Raw genomic sequence first — 18,514 nt, 5'->3', positions numbered from 1 at the left:
GCACAAAGGATGACAAAAGCAGGTGTGAAGTTCATAAAAAATAAAAAAAAGCAAGACAAAAAGACAGCAGACATGTTTTGTGATTACCTTCATTTGTTGGTGCAGTCTCACCTGAGCAAATACACAAATTTTTAAAAGTGTCCCTTTAGGAAAAACATCTTTACAACAACAACAACAACAAAGACAGGTGTGTTATTGTGTGTTACTGAGGTTAATATTCTCACCTGTTGTTCCACCTGAGGACTGATGGCTGTAAGGAAACAGTTGCACTGTCTTAGTGTAATGATTCATCACATTACACTTTAATAACTCAGAAAACTTTGACTTCTGATCGAGGTCAGATATTGTAAATGTCACAGTGGCAGTGCAGGATCGTGCTGATATCTCCATGTCTGAGGGTTTCTCTTCACCCTCATAGATCCACTGCACTGTGTGTGCACACGTATCAAAGCCCAACAAAGAGCAGAACAAGGTGACTTCACCATTGTTCTCATACTCAGTCACTTGTACAGATGGAGACATTTTGAGAGAGAAAAACAACATGAAGATAATTAACTTCATCACTCTGATCATAACTATTGTAACATTGTAGTTTGTTGTTCTAACAGGACATTTTGATGTGAAAAGATGATGTAAATACTCACTGCTGATGACAGACAGATGAACATGAAAGTCTGGATATTGTTGTTGGTTGTGTTGTGATGAGCAGTGTTTGCTGATGTAACAACCAGCATCATCACCTGTGATGGTCTTTATAAGCAGAGAACAGTCTGCTGTAACTGTCAGTCTGTCTGATTTACTTTTGTCTTTTTTTACAATTGAACCACGATGAATCAGCTGGACTCTGTCAGTGGATGTTAAACCTTTGAAGTTCCACTCAGTCCTGCCACAGTCAGGCTGACCACAAGGCAAAGTCACTTCATCACCAAATCTGACAAGTAATGTGTAGATTTGTTCAGTTGCTGCTGCTGTGAAAAAGAGAAAATCCTTTAGAAAATAAAATGTAACATGGATATGTTGATAGTTGCCATACAAATTGGTTAAAGGAGTGCAGGGTTAAAGAAGAAGTCTTAAAATGGGAAGATAAAAACACTAGTTATAAAGCACGCATTAAAATTGTTAAAACTCACATAATTTCTAAACTTCTTTTTCTTGCCACTGTGTTTCCTCCCCCACAGAAAGTCATTACACTCAATAAATTGTGTTTAAAAGTGATATGGGGAACAAACCGTGAGGTAACACAAAGAATATTGATGTATAAAAATAAAAGAAATGGTGGTTTGGGAGCAACAGACCCGAGCATTGCACTTAAAATCCCATTTATTAAAAACATCTGTAATGCAATGAATAGAAGAGCATTTTGGATTAAAGGAACTGAAAATCAGTGGATTAAATTGAGAGGAAGAGCAAGATCTGATGTTCCCTTTTACAAACTTATGTTTGGAGATTGGATGACAAATTAGGATTGTTTAAATATAAATTGGAATACTTTAAGTACAAAGCAAATCTACAACATAATTAATGGAAAGAAAAATGGGGGGCAGATAAAACATAAATATGTGAATAATGATGAAATCTCTCAAACTATTAGAAATGTAAATGAAAAAATTATTTCAGAAAACTTAAGAGGTACTGTATGGCTCATTTCAGTAGGTACACATCCTGTTAGAGCAATTGTACAGTTATGTTGCCACAAAGAAATGTCCTATGGATAACTGTGATGAAGATGAAGCATTTACTCCTGGAGTGTTACCGAACAAAAGAAATAAGAAGCAAAATGGCTGATGTCGATTTTGATGGAGATATTAATGAGAGATCTGTAATGTATGGTCTATTTAAAGAAAAAATGGTCGACAGCAAAAGAAAGTTGTTTTGGTTAATTATGTGCATTATCAATACCCACATTTGGAAAACAAGGGCCAAGTCAGTCATTGAAGAAAAAATGATTAACAGTGATGTTGTTTTTAGAAATGTTATTGTGGATCCGAGGAGGAGAAAAGCTATTGGACAGACGAATAACAGCCCCCCCCCTTCCTTGGAATATTTTAAAGATAAAAAAAAAGAAATAAAAAATGTAATGATGAATATGTAATGTGAATTCATGTTGTTGTGTTTTGTTGTGATGTGGCTGTTTGTTTGCCAAATAATTTGAATAAAGGCTTTAAAAAAAAAAAGTAAGAAAAAAAAAAAGAAATGGTTTGGGTGATGTGACTGAGAGCAAAGCTCATGGTGCTTTCCGGAAAACGGGACGTTCAAAGACTACCGATAAAAGCCAGCTTAGAACACTTTATGAATTCCGTAAATTTAAGATTTTCCAAGTTGACATTCAGTTTTTGGTGGTTTATTTTTTGGTGTTGAAACCATGAGTTTCTCCTGAGTAGAGTCCATGCTGTCATTATTGCACCAAGTTAACGAGAATGGTCTGAGGGTAACGCTTTCTTTTAAGGCCCGCCCTTAGGCCATAACTATCCTGTAAGTAAATTTAAGTTATGTGGAATTAGCTGTAATTATTTTTAATTAAGCGGTAATTATTTTGACTAAGGCTGTCCTATTTTGAATAGGGCCCTAATTATGTGACTAAGGCAGTCAGTATTTTACAGGGATATACCCTGTAGTACATTTAAGTTATACATAATTTAACAGTGATTAACCTGAAAAGCCTCTAATTTTAATATAGTCGAAAAACGTCTTACCATGTTATATTGTAAGCATGTATTTATCATGTCATGGTTCATGGCAGATGTTTTACTATTCAATGTGTTTTCACAATTTTATATGAAACATTTTGCCTTTCCAGTGTACTTGCAATACCATCATAATTTGGAGCTAAGTCTAATCTTTTTTTATTTACATTAAGTTCAAATAGTCAAAATAAATACAACATTCCAATATCAGCACATGCATATGCAGTTTATTTACAAGTGAAATCTATTTAGCCTTATTAAAAATAATTACGGCATAATTAAAAATAATTATGGCATAATTAAAAATAATTACAGCTTAATTAAAAATAATTCAGCCTTATTAAAAATAATTACGGCCCAATTAAAAATAATTACAGCATAATTAAAAATAATTCAGCCTTATTAAAAATAATTACGGCGTTATGGCTTTTTTCTACTCTGAGCACTCAAAACACTTTATACAACACGTTTACCTTTACACATTCACACACATCTAAACTATGATGGTTACATCAGAGAGCAAGTTGGGGTTCAGTATCTTGCCCAAGGATTCTTTGGCATTCAGAGCCAGGAATCAAACCATCAACCTTCCGATTAGTAGATGACCTGCTCTACCTCCTGAGCCACGGCCACCCAATCAATTATAATAATTAGGAACAAACCCTGGTACCCGCACAAAGGATGACAAAGGCAGGTGTGATGTTCATAAAAATGAAAAGGGAAAACAATAAGACAGCAGACATGTTCTGTGATTACCTTCATCTGTTGGTGCAGGCTCACCTCACAAATACACAAATTTTTAAAAAAATGTCCATTTAGGAAAAACATCTTTACAGCTACTACAAAAAGAGAGGTGTGTTATTGTGTGTTACTGAGGTTAATATTCTCACCTGTTGTTCCACCTGAGGACTGACGGCTGAAAGGAAACAGCTGCACTGTCTTAGTGATCTGATTCATCACATTACACTTTAATAACTGATGAAACTTTGACTTCTGATCGAAGTCAGATACTGTAAATGTCACAGTGGCAGTGCAGGGTTGTGCTAATATCTTCATGTCTGAGGGTTTGTCTTCACCCTCATAGATCCACTGCACTGTGTGTGCACATTTATCATGTTCGGACACAGAGCAGAACAAGGTGACTTCACCATTGTTCTCATGTTCAGTCACTTGTACAGATGGAGACATTTTGAGAGAGAAAAACAAACATGAAGATAATTAACTTCATCACTCTGATCATAATTATTGTAATGTTTTAGTTTGTTGTTCTAACAGGACATTTTGATGTAAAGATGATATAAATACTCACTGCTGATGACAGACAGATGAACATGAAAGTCTGCATATTGTTGTTGGTTGTGTTGTGATGAGCAGTTTGTGCCGGTGTAACTACCAGCATCACCAACTGTGATGGTCTTTATAAGCAGAGAACAGTCTGCTGTAACTGTCAGTCTGTCTGATTTACTTTTGTCTTTTTCGACAATCATCCCACGATGAATCAGCTGGACTGTTTCAGTGGACGTTAAATCTTTGAAGAGCCACTCAGTCCTGCCACAGTCAGACTGACCACAAGGTAAAGTCACTTCATCACCAAATCTGACAAGTAATGTGTAGGTTTGTTCAGTTGCTGCTGCTGTGAAAAAGAGAAAATCATTTGGAAATTAAAGTGTAACATGGATATGACTAAAATTTAAAATTCTTCTCCTCGCATACAAGGTATTGCACTTCCCTCTCAGACTGCTGGCTTACTTGTGGTTCCTAGGATACTTAAGAGTAGAATGGGAGGCAGAGCCTTCAGCTTTCAGGCCCCTCTTCTGTGGAACCAGCTCCCTGCTTGGATTCAGGAGACAGACACCCTCTCTATTTTTAAGATTAGGCTTTAAACTTTCCTTTATGATCAAGCTTATAGTTTGAGCTGGATCAGGTGACCCTGAACCCTCCCTTAGTTAAGCTGCAATAGGCCTAGTCTGTTGGGGGGTTCACATAATGCACTGAGTGTTTCTTTTCATTCACCTCTTTTTACTCTATTTATACTCCACACTGCATTTAATCATTAGTTATTATTAATCTCTGTCTCTCTCCCCTCAGCCCCAGCCAGTCACAGCAGATGACTGCCCCTCCCTGAGCCTGGTTGTGTTGGAGGTTTCTTCCTGTTAAAAGGGAGTTTTTTCATCGCTCTGTTGCCAACTGCTTGCTCATACGGGGTCATTTTGACTGTTGGGTTTTCTGCATAATTACTGACGTCTTTACCTCACAATATAAAGCGCTTTGAATCAACTGATTGTTGTGATTTGGCGCTATATAAATAAAATTGAATTGAAGTTAGTTCACTTCTGGTTTCCAAAGGACGGTTGGGAGCCAGTGGTCCAAACTACAAAATGGCTATACTTGACTCAAACTAAGGCATAAACACAAGCCTGTAGTGATGGGTCGGTTGTGAATGATCCGGCTCTAAGCGCCGGCTCCTGATAGTGAGCTGCTTCTTTTTTCTTTTCTTTTTTTTTTTTTGTGGAAGCTGCACGTGATTGGTTAAGATTTGTGGCAGAATCTGCATGTCTACATGGACCAACAGGGTGAGGGGGAGGCAGAGACACACGACACAGTGAGTCCACACAGATCAAACACAGAGGGAGCGTCTCCTGCAAAGTTTGCTCAGAGACCAAAGAGACAAAAAGGAAGTTGCACTTCACCTAGAGGCTACATGCAGGAATGGTGAGGAAAAGTAATTCATTTTACACATTGTTTTAACTACAATCTGAGGAGCCATTTGGGAGCCGAAAGAGCCAGCTCTCTGAAAAGAACTGAACTTCCATCACTATAAGCCTGAAACAGAGCACACAGCTGATCTCAACAATCACAAATACGCAACAACAAGCAGGGGAAACTCAGGACTTAAATACATGAGGGCTGATGAGGGAAGTGGACACATCTGGGAAACACAGGTGAACAACACACACAATAACACAAAGAAAGTAAAACAGAACACAAGACACAGGGAACAGAAGACACAATAAAACAGGAAACAACTAGATGAAAACAGGAAAGCGGACTTGACATACAACACTGGGAAAACCCAAAACACAACCTAGAACAGAAACAAAGGAAGCTACAAAGGAAACACAATTCAAACCTAAATAGAAATAAGAACGCAGGGCCAAAGGACCCAGGACCATGACACTTACTGTTAAACTGAAGCATCAGGATCAGGAATGAAAGCATTTGAATCCATCTGAATTCAGCCATCGTGCTTCTCTGTCTCTCTTCCTGCTCTCACATTCACAAATGAGACGTCTCAAAGATGAAGACAGCGCTGACGTCCTGCTCTCTTCCTCATAGTGACATCACTCCTTCTGTCTCTTCTGTCATTGGCTGAATGAATTTAGTTCCCAGCTTTTAATCTCTCTAACCTCCCTCTGTCTTCATTTAGATTCTAAACATGTGAAAAACTTTTGAAGATTTTAACTTTGTTTGATGCATTTTGCAAACTTTTCTGTCTTCAGTCTTTTACAGGGAGGACTCCAGCTGAGTAGAATAGAGGACGTTAAATGTGTGAAAACTGTTAGTTTAGAGAAGTGTTTGCATCAAGGAGAACACAGACAGTGTTTATGATCATGTCTGCTGTCAGCACACATGAAAATCAATTTCCCACAAAAGTCGAGTCTTGATGTCCACGGTGAAACATGATAACTCTGCAGCAGTGACCACTTCCAGCAGCTAGATAAAAACACTGATAAGATGTGTTTGAGGCTCCTCATTGCACTGACTGTTTTCTGAGAACTGAAGGGGAAGTGTTTGGTGAGAATGTGTGAACAACAGCAGCAGAGATCTGGAGGTTTGAGCCTCCAATGATGAGCAGATAAACAGCAGAACCACAGATGGTTACCACACTGAGGAGTTTTTAAGTTTCCCACCATTCTGAACACGCAGCAGGCCTGTTATTGCAATTTGAAAGAGAACAAGCTGTTGACCACTTTGCCTACAATTGCCCTTACCCTGGAGAAGCTGCACCATGTATATATGAACTTCACAATGTGGGCAACATTCCCCATCACATCAAAAACTGCACAAACTTTACCAACAACTTTACAGAGACCTGTTCTTACAAACCAGAACCAGCTTTACCCCAGATCACATTTGCACACTGTTAGACTTCTGCCTTACCACCACATATTTCAAATACAACAATGGATTCTCCAAACAAAAGCATACAGCAGCTTGCAAAAGTATTCATACCCCTTGAACTTTTCCATATTTTGTCACATTACAACCACAAACATAAATATATTTCACTGGAATTTAATTTGAAAGACCAACACAAAGTGGTATACAGTTTTGAAGTGGAACAAAAATTATACATGATCCAAAACATTTTTTTACATTAAAAACTGAAAAGTACAGTGTGCAAAAGTATTGAGCCCCCCTGAGTCAATACTTTGTGGAACCACCTGTTGCTGCAGTTACAGCTGCAAGTCTTTTAGGGTATGTCTCCACCAGCTTTGCACATGTAGTGACTGAAATTTTTGCCCATTCTTCTTTGCAAAGCTCAGTCAGATTAGATGGAGAGCGTTTGTGAACAGCAGTTTTCAGATCTTGCCACAAATTCTGGATTGGGTTTAGGTCTGGACTCTGACTGGGCCGTTCTAACACATGAATATGTTTGGTTTGAAACCATTCCATTGTAGCCCTCGCTTTATGTTTAGGGTCGTTGTCCTGCTGGAAGGTGAACCTCCGCCCCAGTCTCAAGTCTTTTGCAGACTCCAGCAGGTTTTTCTCCAAGATTGTCCTGTATTTGGCTCCATCCATCTTCCCATCAACTCTGACCAACTTCCCTGTCCCTGCTGAAGAGAAGCAGCCCCAGAGCATGATGCTGCCACCACCATATTTGACAGTGGGGATGGTGTGTTCAGAGTGATGTGCAGTGTTAATTCTCCACCACACATAGCATTTTTCATTTTGGCCAAAAAGTTCAATTTTGGTCTCATCTAACCAAAGCACCTTGTTCCACATGTTTGCTGTGTCTCCAACATGGCTTCTGGCAAACTGCAAACGGGACTTTTTATGGTTTTCTTTTAACAATGGCTTTCTTCTTGCCACTCTTCCATAAAGACCACATTTGTGCAGTGCACCACTAATAGTTGTCCTGTGGACAGATTCCCCCACCTGAGCTGTGGATCTCTGCATTTGGTCCAGAGTCACCGTGGGCCTCTTGGCTGCATCTCTGATCAGTGCTGTCCTTGATCGGCCTGTGAGTTTAGGTGGACGGCCTTGTCTTGGTAGGTTTACAGTTGTGCCGTACTCTTTCCATTTCTGGATAATGGATTGAACAGCGCTCCGTGAGATGTTCAAAGCTTGGGAAATCTTTTTATAGCCTAAGCCTGCTTTAAACTTCTCCACAACCTTCTTCCTGACCTGTCTGCTGTGTTCTTTGGACTTCATGATGCTGGTTCCTCCCCAATATTCTCCTAACCAACCTCTGAGGCCGTCACGGAGCAGCTGTATTTGTACTGAGATTAGATTACACACAGGTGCAGGGGTGTGGTGGCCATCGGGAGTTTCAGGAGGTTTCCCGAACGGACGGTCGTTTCCAGGCCGAACCGGCCGGTGATCAGATTTAAAAAAATTTTTTTTTTTTACCCAATTAAGCACTGCAGCGCTCGCGGCCACAGGTGCAGACAGTGATGGTCGACCGCGAACGTTTCAGCTCAAAGAGCTGGCTCTTCACTGAGGGCCGTTTTTCATCAGGAGGGGCCACAAACACATTCCAGCCAGCACACCATGAGAGGCGAAAGGCGCGACACCCCCCTTTGCTGCTCAGCTTTCATTCTCAGTGGCTCCACTCTGCATTCTGCTGTCGCTTAAAAATATATAATATATAATAAATTATTATTATTATTGGTCTGTTTGGTAGATTTGTTTGCAATGTTTTGTTCATTTGTTTTTGTGTTAAATAAAAATGAAAGGTTTCATCAAAATATTATACAAAAGGGAGGTTTGGTAATAGAACAAATACATAAAATCAAGCAAGTATAAGGCTTCTCATACAGGGAACACTGAATACAAAGGGATCTTACAAAACATTCATATTTGCCAAGTTAAGCTAAAATATATGAGGCTGCAGATGATAATAAATTAAGAGCCGTGCTTTCTTTGCCATTACATACACACACACAGTTGTTTTAATGCTGCTGAAAATACATCGTGTTTTTATACTGCAAATAAAGTTCTCTTGTTTTAAAATTATGGTTTGTCTGTTGTACGATCGGATAAAAGGCCTCTCCAAACCTGAATTTCAGCCCCAGCCCGCCCCTGCACAGGTGGACTCTTTTTAGTCATTAGCAGTCATCAGGCAACTTCTGAATACAATTAATTGCACTCAGAGAAAAGGGGGCTGAATGCTTTTGCACACCGCACTTTTCAGTTTTTTATTTGTAAAAAATGTTTTGAATCATGTAAAATTTTTGTTCCACTTCACAATTCTATACCACTTGATGTATGATGATTTTATAGCAGTTTTAAAGTGCGTGTACATTTTTGCCACGAAGGTGTCCGGAGGGTGCAAAATGCTTCACGAGACTATGAATGACATGTAAGAGTAAAAGACATTAGATTTCAAAAATTTAATGAAAAAGAAGATTTCCTGCAAAAAATCATGCCACTAGCTGCAACACAGCGAAAATGATTACCAAAAAAAAATGTACAAAAATGACCGAGGAGGCCATAAGGTTCAATGACACAGAGTAAACCACTGTTTTTTGCTAAGACTGAATAAATATGCACTCAGTTCAAAGTTGTTTTTTTCTTCTTTTCTTGCTTTCTGTATACAAGATTAAACAAATCAAGATAAATGATATTTATCTGCCTTTAACATCCTATAACTGATAAGCTCATTGAAAGATTACAAGTGTGTTTTTGTTACCAGCTTATCTTGTGTGAATGTGAAGGAAGGAGTGTAAATAAGCTGCACAGCAGACATAGAGAGAGTAGCAATAGACTGCAGCATTAATTATAACTGCAACAGGGATAGTATTAAATATAACTACAGCATCATGTAACATATCACAGCATTAATCTTAACAACAACTAATAAGTAGCATCATAGAGTTAAAAGTAAGCAGAGCTCGAAATATTGAAGGTGTTGGATCAACACTGCACAGAAGACAGAAATAAGACTGCTCAGTAATACCTGGATTTACTGTGAGTCTGTTTAATATAATTTGATTCTACTTCACCATCATCATCTGCGTCTTCATCATTATCATTATCATAGCTCCTCCCACTTTTCCGTTAAAATAAAAGATAAATTATAGGTACTTTTGTACTGAGAGTAGTGTGTGATCTCACAGTTCCAGGTTTTCTGCTTTCTAATGATCCCCATCTACAGAATAAAAAAGCTCCATTCATGCACATGTTCATATTAATTTACCATTTTTACACTGTTAAAAAGCCAATCCTGCAGACCATGCGTTGCGGCATAGAGGGAGCGTGAGTGACCAATAGTAATACATCTGTCAATTAATCACAGCTCGCTATCATGTAGCTTTGCTGAGCTAATATGTGTCAAACAAAGTTAGCTTGTAATGTTTACACCGGTTGCTGCCGACAGCACCTCTGTGTTAAACCAGATGTCAGAGCGTCACTGGAGTGAATTATTTTGTCCAGTAGAGGGCAGTGTTGACCCTCAAATGAGAGATTTTTCTCCTGTTGATGATTCTGTGCTCATTTTGCCTTACTTGTCCTTACTGTTCATAGGATAATTTATTGGTAATGACTGTGGTACGTGCTGAATAGATGTTGATTAGTTAAAAGTGATATTTTATTGTTACCATTATGAACTTATTTCAGAACCACATTTCTACTGGTCAGCCCGAGTGTGTGCTTATTGTGTGGCAAAGGAAAATAAAGTTCTAACCTGATGTGACATCGTCTCATGTCTCTGACCGGACTATATTACAAGGGGACAGCATTGTTACCATGAGTGAGAGATAGTGGGTTAGTGTGTCCGCTGTAACACACACACTTCCATTTCATTAGTTAGATTCATAATAAGCTTTAATCTGTGGATGCTCTCACCTTTAATTTTCTTGCACTTGATGATCTCAACAATTATTAAGAGTGCTGCTAAAGCCACAGGAAGGCTAATTAACCATAAACAACCTGAAAACAGAAAAAAAAATCATGTTAAATATGCTAATTAATGTCTCACAGTGAAGTTTCAATCTAGTATTTAGATTAAAGAACAGAACAGCTTCAAATGGGAGTTTGAAGTTTTTTATCTACAGTTTTCAAAATGAATCCTTAAGTTTATTGTTAATAATGATCAGAAATGATCAGTGCCGTCACTGAGTGAAATCAGTCACAAAGAGAGAGCTGCACCAAAAACCTCCCTGTGACGTCAGTCTGACATTCAGACTTTACAGTTAAAGTGTCACCACCCTCTGAGGTCTTTACTTCCTCTGGTGTTGGTTTAAATGTTGATGTTGGTGATTCTGTGATAGATGCTGCTGTTGTACCTGTTGTTGTTGTTGTTGATGATGTTGTTGTTGTTTTTTTTGTTTTGCCATCTTCACCTACAGCAGAGCAATAACAAAATTAAACAAAATGATGGTAAGAAAGAAAACTCCAAAGTACCTTTACAAGTACTGATAATGTACATTAATGTGAAATCAGTCAGATAAAACATATTAGACCAGATTTACTAAACAGGGAAAAACAGCGTGAGAGGAATTCAACAATAGCGCTCACATTTGTAGCACAATTAGCAGTAAATTATGAGTCATAAACATCAGTAAATCAGCTTCCACTGTTCACTACACACACACACACACACGCACGCACGCACGCACACACGCACGCACACACGCACACATACACATTCACCAGCATACTGTCAGCTGTAGTGTCCTTCGGGGCTGTAGCAGTGGTGTCATACGGGACTCTCACCATTTAAACTAAAAGATTTTCATTTTCACATAAAATATTCACAGTGGTTATTTCCTGCTTTGTTGGCAGCAGCTCCTGAAAATCAACTGTTAGGACACATCTGTTCCACCCTCACCAGTCAATCCAACACCAGTTCATCTGGAACACCAGCACACTGTTCAGTGAGATCTGCTGAACAGTGTGCTGATTAATCAATAATATTTCAGTAATAATTTGTAGTTCTTTACCACCTCCTTCCAAATCAGTCCACTAGTTGAGCACCTTGTTTATAAAAATGTAGATATATTTTAAAAGCACAGGTAATTAGGTCTGTTACATGTTATTTTCATTTTAAATGTTAATCATAAGGGTAAAAAGCAGTGAAGTACCCAGTGAAGCTGAGCTGATGTCATCAAGTATGCTGCTGTCCTCCTGTCCTCAGAAGTCTGCTGGAGTACTTGCCAAGTAGGAACTCGCAGGTATTGAAGGACAAACTGTGTCTTTGGTCCTGAGAAACGCCCACTGAAAGAATGGACTGAGGACCAAAGCCGTGGTGTTAACTACATTAATGTTAGCCCCGGCCCCTGACTTTGATGAGTGAGGTTGACAGATAAAATAAATTCATGATGCATTGCAACACAGAAACAATTAATTAAATTAGGAAATAATTTAATTAATCACACTCTGCAAAAGGCTGGCAGCATGTACAGGGTGTACCCTGCCTCTCATCCTGGGATAGGCTGCAACCCCCCCCCCCCGTGACCCTGAAAAGGAAAAGCAGTAGAAGATGGATAGATGATTTATTTATTTATTTTCTCACTTTCGGTACTCGATACAAACAGAATAGAAATTAACTTTAATGTAGAAGTTTATATAATAGTGGAGAGATAAAGAACATCATACTGTGGTCTGAGGCTCAGAGTTATTTGTGAGGATCCAGAAAAAAAATGCAAAAGTAAAAGTTTTCATAAATACTTTAAGGTATATTATCATTAGCATAACAAAAACAGATCACATAACAGTGAGTGACAGATGAAGTCACAAATATGATTCTAATTCTGGGAGCTAAATTTTGCAACTATGAAGCAATTTAAAAAAAATACATAAATACATCTGCATTAACAGCTGTTATCTGAAGGTCAGATCAAACTGTTTCATTCTGATTTAAATGCAGGTTAGAAAGTTTCATAGTGCAGAAAATGGCTTCAAAACTAACAAAAACCTTTGATACGAGATAAAGTTATCACCTATATTTAATTTTTGAATATTACAATACTGAAAATTATTATTCTGTTGGCAAGAGGTGGACAGTATTAATCTGATCCTGAGTCTGTTTTGTCCTCATATGAAATGTGCTGAGATGATCTTTAACAGCAGTGACGTCGTTTCTGTGCTGAGTTGATGTTGATGATCAGTGAAGTCTGACAGAAGCAGAAGGGTCTGCAGAGTTTTCATAGGTCACTGTACCTTCATCTTCATCTTTGTGCACCTGTGGAAAACAACACAACACACTTTAGATGCTCTCATCAAACTGACACTCACACTTTGTGGGATTGTTTAAACTCACGCTTCTTTTTTCCATCTGTGTTTTGTTCACTGAAAGAAAAAAAACACAACAAAGGAAATTGAACTTTATTGTGAAAGTTTATCAAAACTTCCTGTGTATCAAAGTTTCATCTGTGAATGTTCTCACCTTTAGATTTTGCCCACATGTTGACTGTAACAGCAGATATTAAGAGCGCAGCTGAACCCACAGAAGCAATGATGCATCTTAACAAATATGGAAAATCTGAAAATTATAATAATAAAAACATTTTAGCTTCAGGTTTTTGTTCCACAACCAGAATTATAAGACTTCAAAACCGACAAAAGCAGGCAGTGTTTTATGTCATGGTGATCAAATGTTGTGGTTTTGTCACAAAAAATAAACACTACATAATATTTAAGAACAAATGTCGTTACCTACACAAACAATGACAAAAGCAGGTGTGAAGTTCATAAAAAAATAAAAAAGGAAGACAAAAAGACAGCAGACACGTTTTGTGATTACCTTCATTTGTTGGTGCAGTCTCACCTGAGCAAATACACAAATTTTTGAAAAATTGTCCATTTAGGAAAAACATCTTTACAACTACAACAAAAACAGGTGAGATATTTCTATTTTGTGTTATTGTGTGTTACTGAGGTTAATATTCTCACCTGTCGTTCCATCTGAGCACTGACGGCTGAAAGGAAACAGCTGCACTGTCTTAGTGTCCTTATTCATCACATTACACTTTAATAACTCATAAAACTTTGACTTCTGATTGAGGTCAGATATTGTAAATGTCACAGAGGCAGTGCAGTATCGTGCTGATATCTTCATGTCTGAGGGTTTGTCTTCACCCTCATAGATCCACTGCACTGTGTATGCACATTTACGAAAGCCCAACACAGAGCAGAACAAGGTGACTTCACCATTGTTCTCATGTTCAGTCACTTGTACAGATGGAGACATTTTGAGAGAGAAAAACAACATGAAGATAATTAACTTCATCATTTGATCATAATTATTGTAATGTTTTAGTTTGTGGTTCTAACAGGACATTTTGATGTGAAAAGATGATATAAATACTCACTGCTGATGACAGACAGATGAACATGAAAGTCTGCATATTGTTGTTGTTGGTTGTGTTGTGATGAGCAGTTTGTGGCGGTGTAACAACCAGCATCACCAACTGTGATGGTCTTTATAAGCAGAGAACAGTCTGCTGTAACTGTCAGTCTGTCTGATTTACTTTTGTCTTTTTCAACAATCGTCCCACGATTATTCAGCTGGACTTTGTCAGCGGATGTTACACCTCTGAAGAGCCACTCAGTCCTGCCACAGTCAGACTGACCACAAGGTAAAGTCACTTCATCACCGAATCTGACAAGTAATGTGTAGATTTGTTGAGTTGCTGCTGCTGTGGAAAAGAGAAAATCATTTGGAAATTAAAGTGTAACATGGATATGACTGTTATGTTCATAGTTCCCTGTTCTTTGTAATATTAGTTTCATTGGTTTCACCTGTTGTTCCCTGCTGTGTCCACTTGCCCTGATTACCTAGTGTGTATATTTAAACCCTCAGTGTTTCTCTGTTCTTTGTTGCGGTGTTGTCTGTGTTACCTCCCTTACCTGTGTGTTTCCCCAGTTTAATGTTTTGTTTCCTCCTTCCTGTTGTGATTGGTGTTTTGCTGTTTGTTTCAGCCTTGGTTGAAATTTTGGATTTTGTGTCTTTGTATTATTCGAGCTGCCTGCAATAAAGCCGTTGAGTTTTAGCTCTGTTGTATTGCGGCCTGCTTTGAGGTCTTTCCCTTCCTGCCACACAGCCATACATGACAGATGCAATGTTGTGTTTTTGGGTAGTTGTGTTTCTGCAGTATTTCAATGTAAATACAAGCTGTGGAGTTTGTGCATGTGATCACAGACATTAAACACTATACATAATAATGGTAAATGATTTAGTTCTTATATAGCTTTTTTCTAGTCTGAGCACTCAAAACAATTTATACAACACATTCACATTTACCCATTCAGACAAGCATTTCTTTCTGTAGCCAACTGCTTTCTATGTAACATTCACACACATCTAAACTATGACGGTTACATCAGAGAGCAAGTTGGGGTTCAGTATCTTGCCCAAGGATTCTTTGGCATTCAGAGTGGAGCAGGCAGGAATCAAACCACCAACCTTCCTAGTAGATGACCTGCTCTACCTCCTGAGCCACAGCCACCCAATCAGTAATAATAATTAAGAAAAAACCCTGTTACCTGCACAAAGGCAGGTGTGATGTTCATAAAAATAAAAAAGGAAAACAATAAGACAGCAGACATGTTCTGTGATTACCTCTGTTGGTGCAGGCTCACCTCAGCAAATACACAAATGTTTAAAAGATGTCCATTTAGGAAAAACATCTTTACAACAACTACAACAAAGACAGGTGTGTTATTGTGTGTTACTGAGGTTAATATTCTCACCTGTTGTTCCACCTGAGGACTGACGGCTGAAAGGAAACAGCTGCACTGTCTTAGTGATCTGATTCATCACATTACACTTTAATAACTCATAAAACTTTGACCTCTGATTGAGGTCAGATATTGTAAATGTCACAGTGGCAGTGCAGGATCGTGCTGATATCTTCATGTCTGAGGGTTTGTCTTCACCCTCATAGATCCACTGCACTGTGTGTGCACATTTATCAACATCCAACACAGAGCAGAACAAGGTGACTTCACCATTGTTCTCATGTTCAGTCACTTGTACAGATGGAGACATTTTGAAAGAGAAAAACAAACATAAAGACAATTAACTTCATCACTCTGATCATAATTATTGTAACATCATAGTTTGTTGTTCTAACAGGACATTTTGATGTGAAAAGATGATATAAATACTCACTGTTGATGACAGACAGATGAACATGAAAGTCTGCATATTGTTGTTGGTTGTGTTGTGATGAGCAGTTTGTGCCGGTGTAACTACCAGCATCACCAACTGTGATGGTCTTTATAAGCAGAGAACAGTCTGCTGTAACTGTCAGTCTGTCTGATTTACTTTTGTCTTTTTTGACAATCGTCCCACGATGAATCAGCTGGACTGTTTCAGTGGACGTTAAATCTTTGAAGAGCCACTCAGTCCTGCCACAGTCAGACTGACCACAAGGTAAAGTCACTTCATCACCAAATCTGACAAGTAATGTGTAGGTTTGTTCAGTTGCTGCTGCTGTGAAAAAGAGAAAATCATTTGGAAATTAAAGTGTAACATGGATATGACTAAAATTTAAAATTCTTCTCCTCGCATACAAGGTATTGCACTTCCCTCTCAGACTGCTGGCTTACTTGTGGTTCCTCGGATACTTAAGAGTAGAATGGGAGGCAGAGCCTTCAGCTTTCAGGCCCCTCTTCTGTGGAACCAGCTCCCAGCTTGGATTCAGGAGACAGACACCCTCTCTATTTTTAAGATTAGGCTTTAAACTTTCCTTTATGATCAAGCTTATAGTTTGAGCTGGATCAGGTGACCCTGAACCCTCCCTTAGTTAAGCTGCTATAGGCCTAGTCTGTTGGGGGGTTCACATAATGCACTGAGTGTTTCTTTTCATTCACCTCTTTTTACTCTATTTATACTCCACACTGCATTTAATCATTAGTTATTATTAATCTCTGTCTCTCTCCCCTCAGCCCCAGCCAGTCACAGCAGATGACTGCCCCTCCCTGAGCCTGGTTGTGTTGGAGGTTTCTTCCTGTTAAAAGGGAGTTTTTTCATCGCTCTGTTGCCAACTGCTTGCTCATACGGGGTCATTTTGACTGTTGGGTTTTCTGCATAATTACTGACGTCTTTACCTCACAATATAAAGCGCTTTGAATCAACTGATTGTTGTGATTTGGCGCTATATAAATAAAATTGAATTGAAGTTAGTTCACTTCTGGTTTCCAAAGGACGGTTGGGAGCCAGTGGTCCAAACTACAAAATGGCTATACTTGACTCAAACTAAGGCATAAACACAAGCCTGTAGTGATGGGTCGGTTGTGAATGATCCGGCTCTAAGCGCCGGCTCCTGATAGTGAGCTGCTTCTTTTTTCTTTTCTTTTTTTTTTTTGTGGAAGCTGCACGTGATTGGTTAAGATTTGTGGCAGAATCTGCATGTCTACATGGACCAACAGGGTGAGGGGGAGGCAGAGACACACGACACAGTGAGTCCACACAGATCAAACACAGAGGGAGCGTCTCTTTGCTCAGAGACCAAAGAGACAAAAAGGAAGTTGCACTTCACCTAGAGGCTACATGCAGGAATGGTGAGGAAAAGTAATTCATTTTACACATTGTTTTAACTACAATCTGAGGAGCCATTTGGGAGCCGAAAGAGCCAGCTCTCTGAAAAGAACTGAACTTCCCATCACTATAAGCCTGAAACAGAGCACACAGCTGATCTCAACAATCACAAATACGCAACAACAAGCAGGGGAAACTCAGGACTTAAATACATGAGGGCTGATGAGGGAAGTGGACACATCTGGGAAACACAGGTGAACAACACACACAATAACACAAAGAAAGTAAAACAGAACACAACACACAGGGAACAGAAGAAACAATAAAACAGGAAACAACTCGATGAAAACAGGAAAGCGGACTTGACATACAACACTGGGAAAACCCAAAACACAACCTAGAACAGAAACAAAGGAAGCTACAAAGGAAACACAATTCAAACCTAAATAGAAATAAGAACGCAGGGCCAAAGGACCCAGGACCATGACACTTACTGTTAAACTGAAGCATCAGGATCAGGAATGAAAGCATTTGAATCCATCTGAATTCAGCCATCGTGCTTCTCTGTCTCTCTTCCTGCTCTCACATTCACAAATGAGACGTCTCAAAGATGAAGACAGCGCTGACGTCCTGCTCTCTTCCTCATAGTGACATCACTCCTTCTCTCTCTTCTGTCATTGGCTGAATGAATTTAGTTCCCAGCTTTTACTCTCTCTAACCTCCCTCTGTCTTCATTTAGATTCTAAACATTAAAAACTTTTGAAGATTTTAACTTTGTTTGATGCATTTTGCAAACTTTTCTGTCTTCAGTCTTTTACAGGGAGGACTCCAGCTGAGTAGAATAGAGGACGTTAAATGTGTGAAAACTGTTAGTTTAGAGAAGTGTTTGCATCAAGGAGAACACAGACAGTGTTTATGATCATGTCTGCTGTCAGCACACATGAAAATCAATTTCCCACAAAAGTCGAGTCTTGATGTCCACGGTGAAACATGATAACTCTGCAGCAGTGACCACTTCCAGCAGCTAGATAAAAACACTGATAAGATGTGTTTGAGGCCTGTTGGCTCCTCATTGCACTGACTGTTTTCTGAGAACTGAAGGGGAAGTGTTTGGTGAGAA

The 18,514-nt window shown here is 38.9% G+C and overlaps 1 protein-coding gene across 1 annotated transcript; it reads right to left on the bottom strand.

Annotated features, from left to right (window-relative positions):
- Positions 1-12,675: 12,675 nt before the first annotated feature.
- On the bottom strand, positions 12,676-17,969 carry LOC115774791 (uncharacterized). Its single transcript, XM_030722207.1, has 9 exons — positions 17,889-17,969; positions 16,024-16,347; positions 15,603-15,881; positions 14,222-14,548; positions 13,803-14,081; positions 13,654-13,677; positions 13,297-13,392; positions 13,171-13,199; positions 12,676-13,092 (listed from the first exon to the last, which is right to left on the bottom strand). Exons 1-9 carry the CDS (start codon positions 17,947-17,949, stop codon positions 13,015-13,017), a joined length of 1,497 nt encoding a protein of 498 aa, XP_030578067.1. The 5' UTR covers positions 17,950-17,969; the 3' UTR covers positions 12,676-13,014.
- Positions 17,970-18,514: the final 545 nt, after the last annotated feature.

Source organism: Archocentrus centrarchus, chromosome 24 (assembly GCF_007364275.1).
Source record: "Archocentrus centrarchus isolate MPI-CPG fArcCen1 chromosome 24, fArcCen1, whole genome shotgun sequence".
Lineage (NCBI taxonomy): Eukaryota > Metazoa > Chordata > Actinopteri > Cichliformes > Cichlidae > Archocentrus > Archocentrus centrarchus.
Note: the sequence above shows the minus strand (reverse complement) of the source record. Positions and strands in the feature narration are given on the sequence as shown.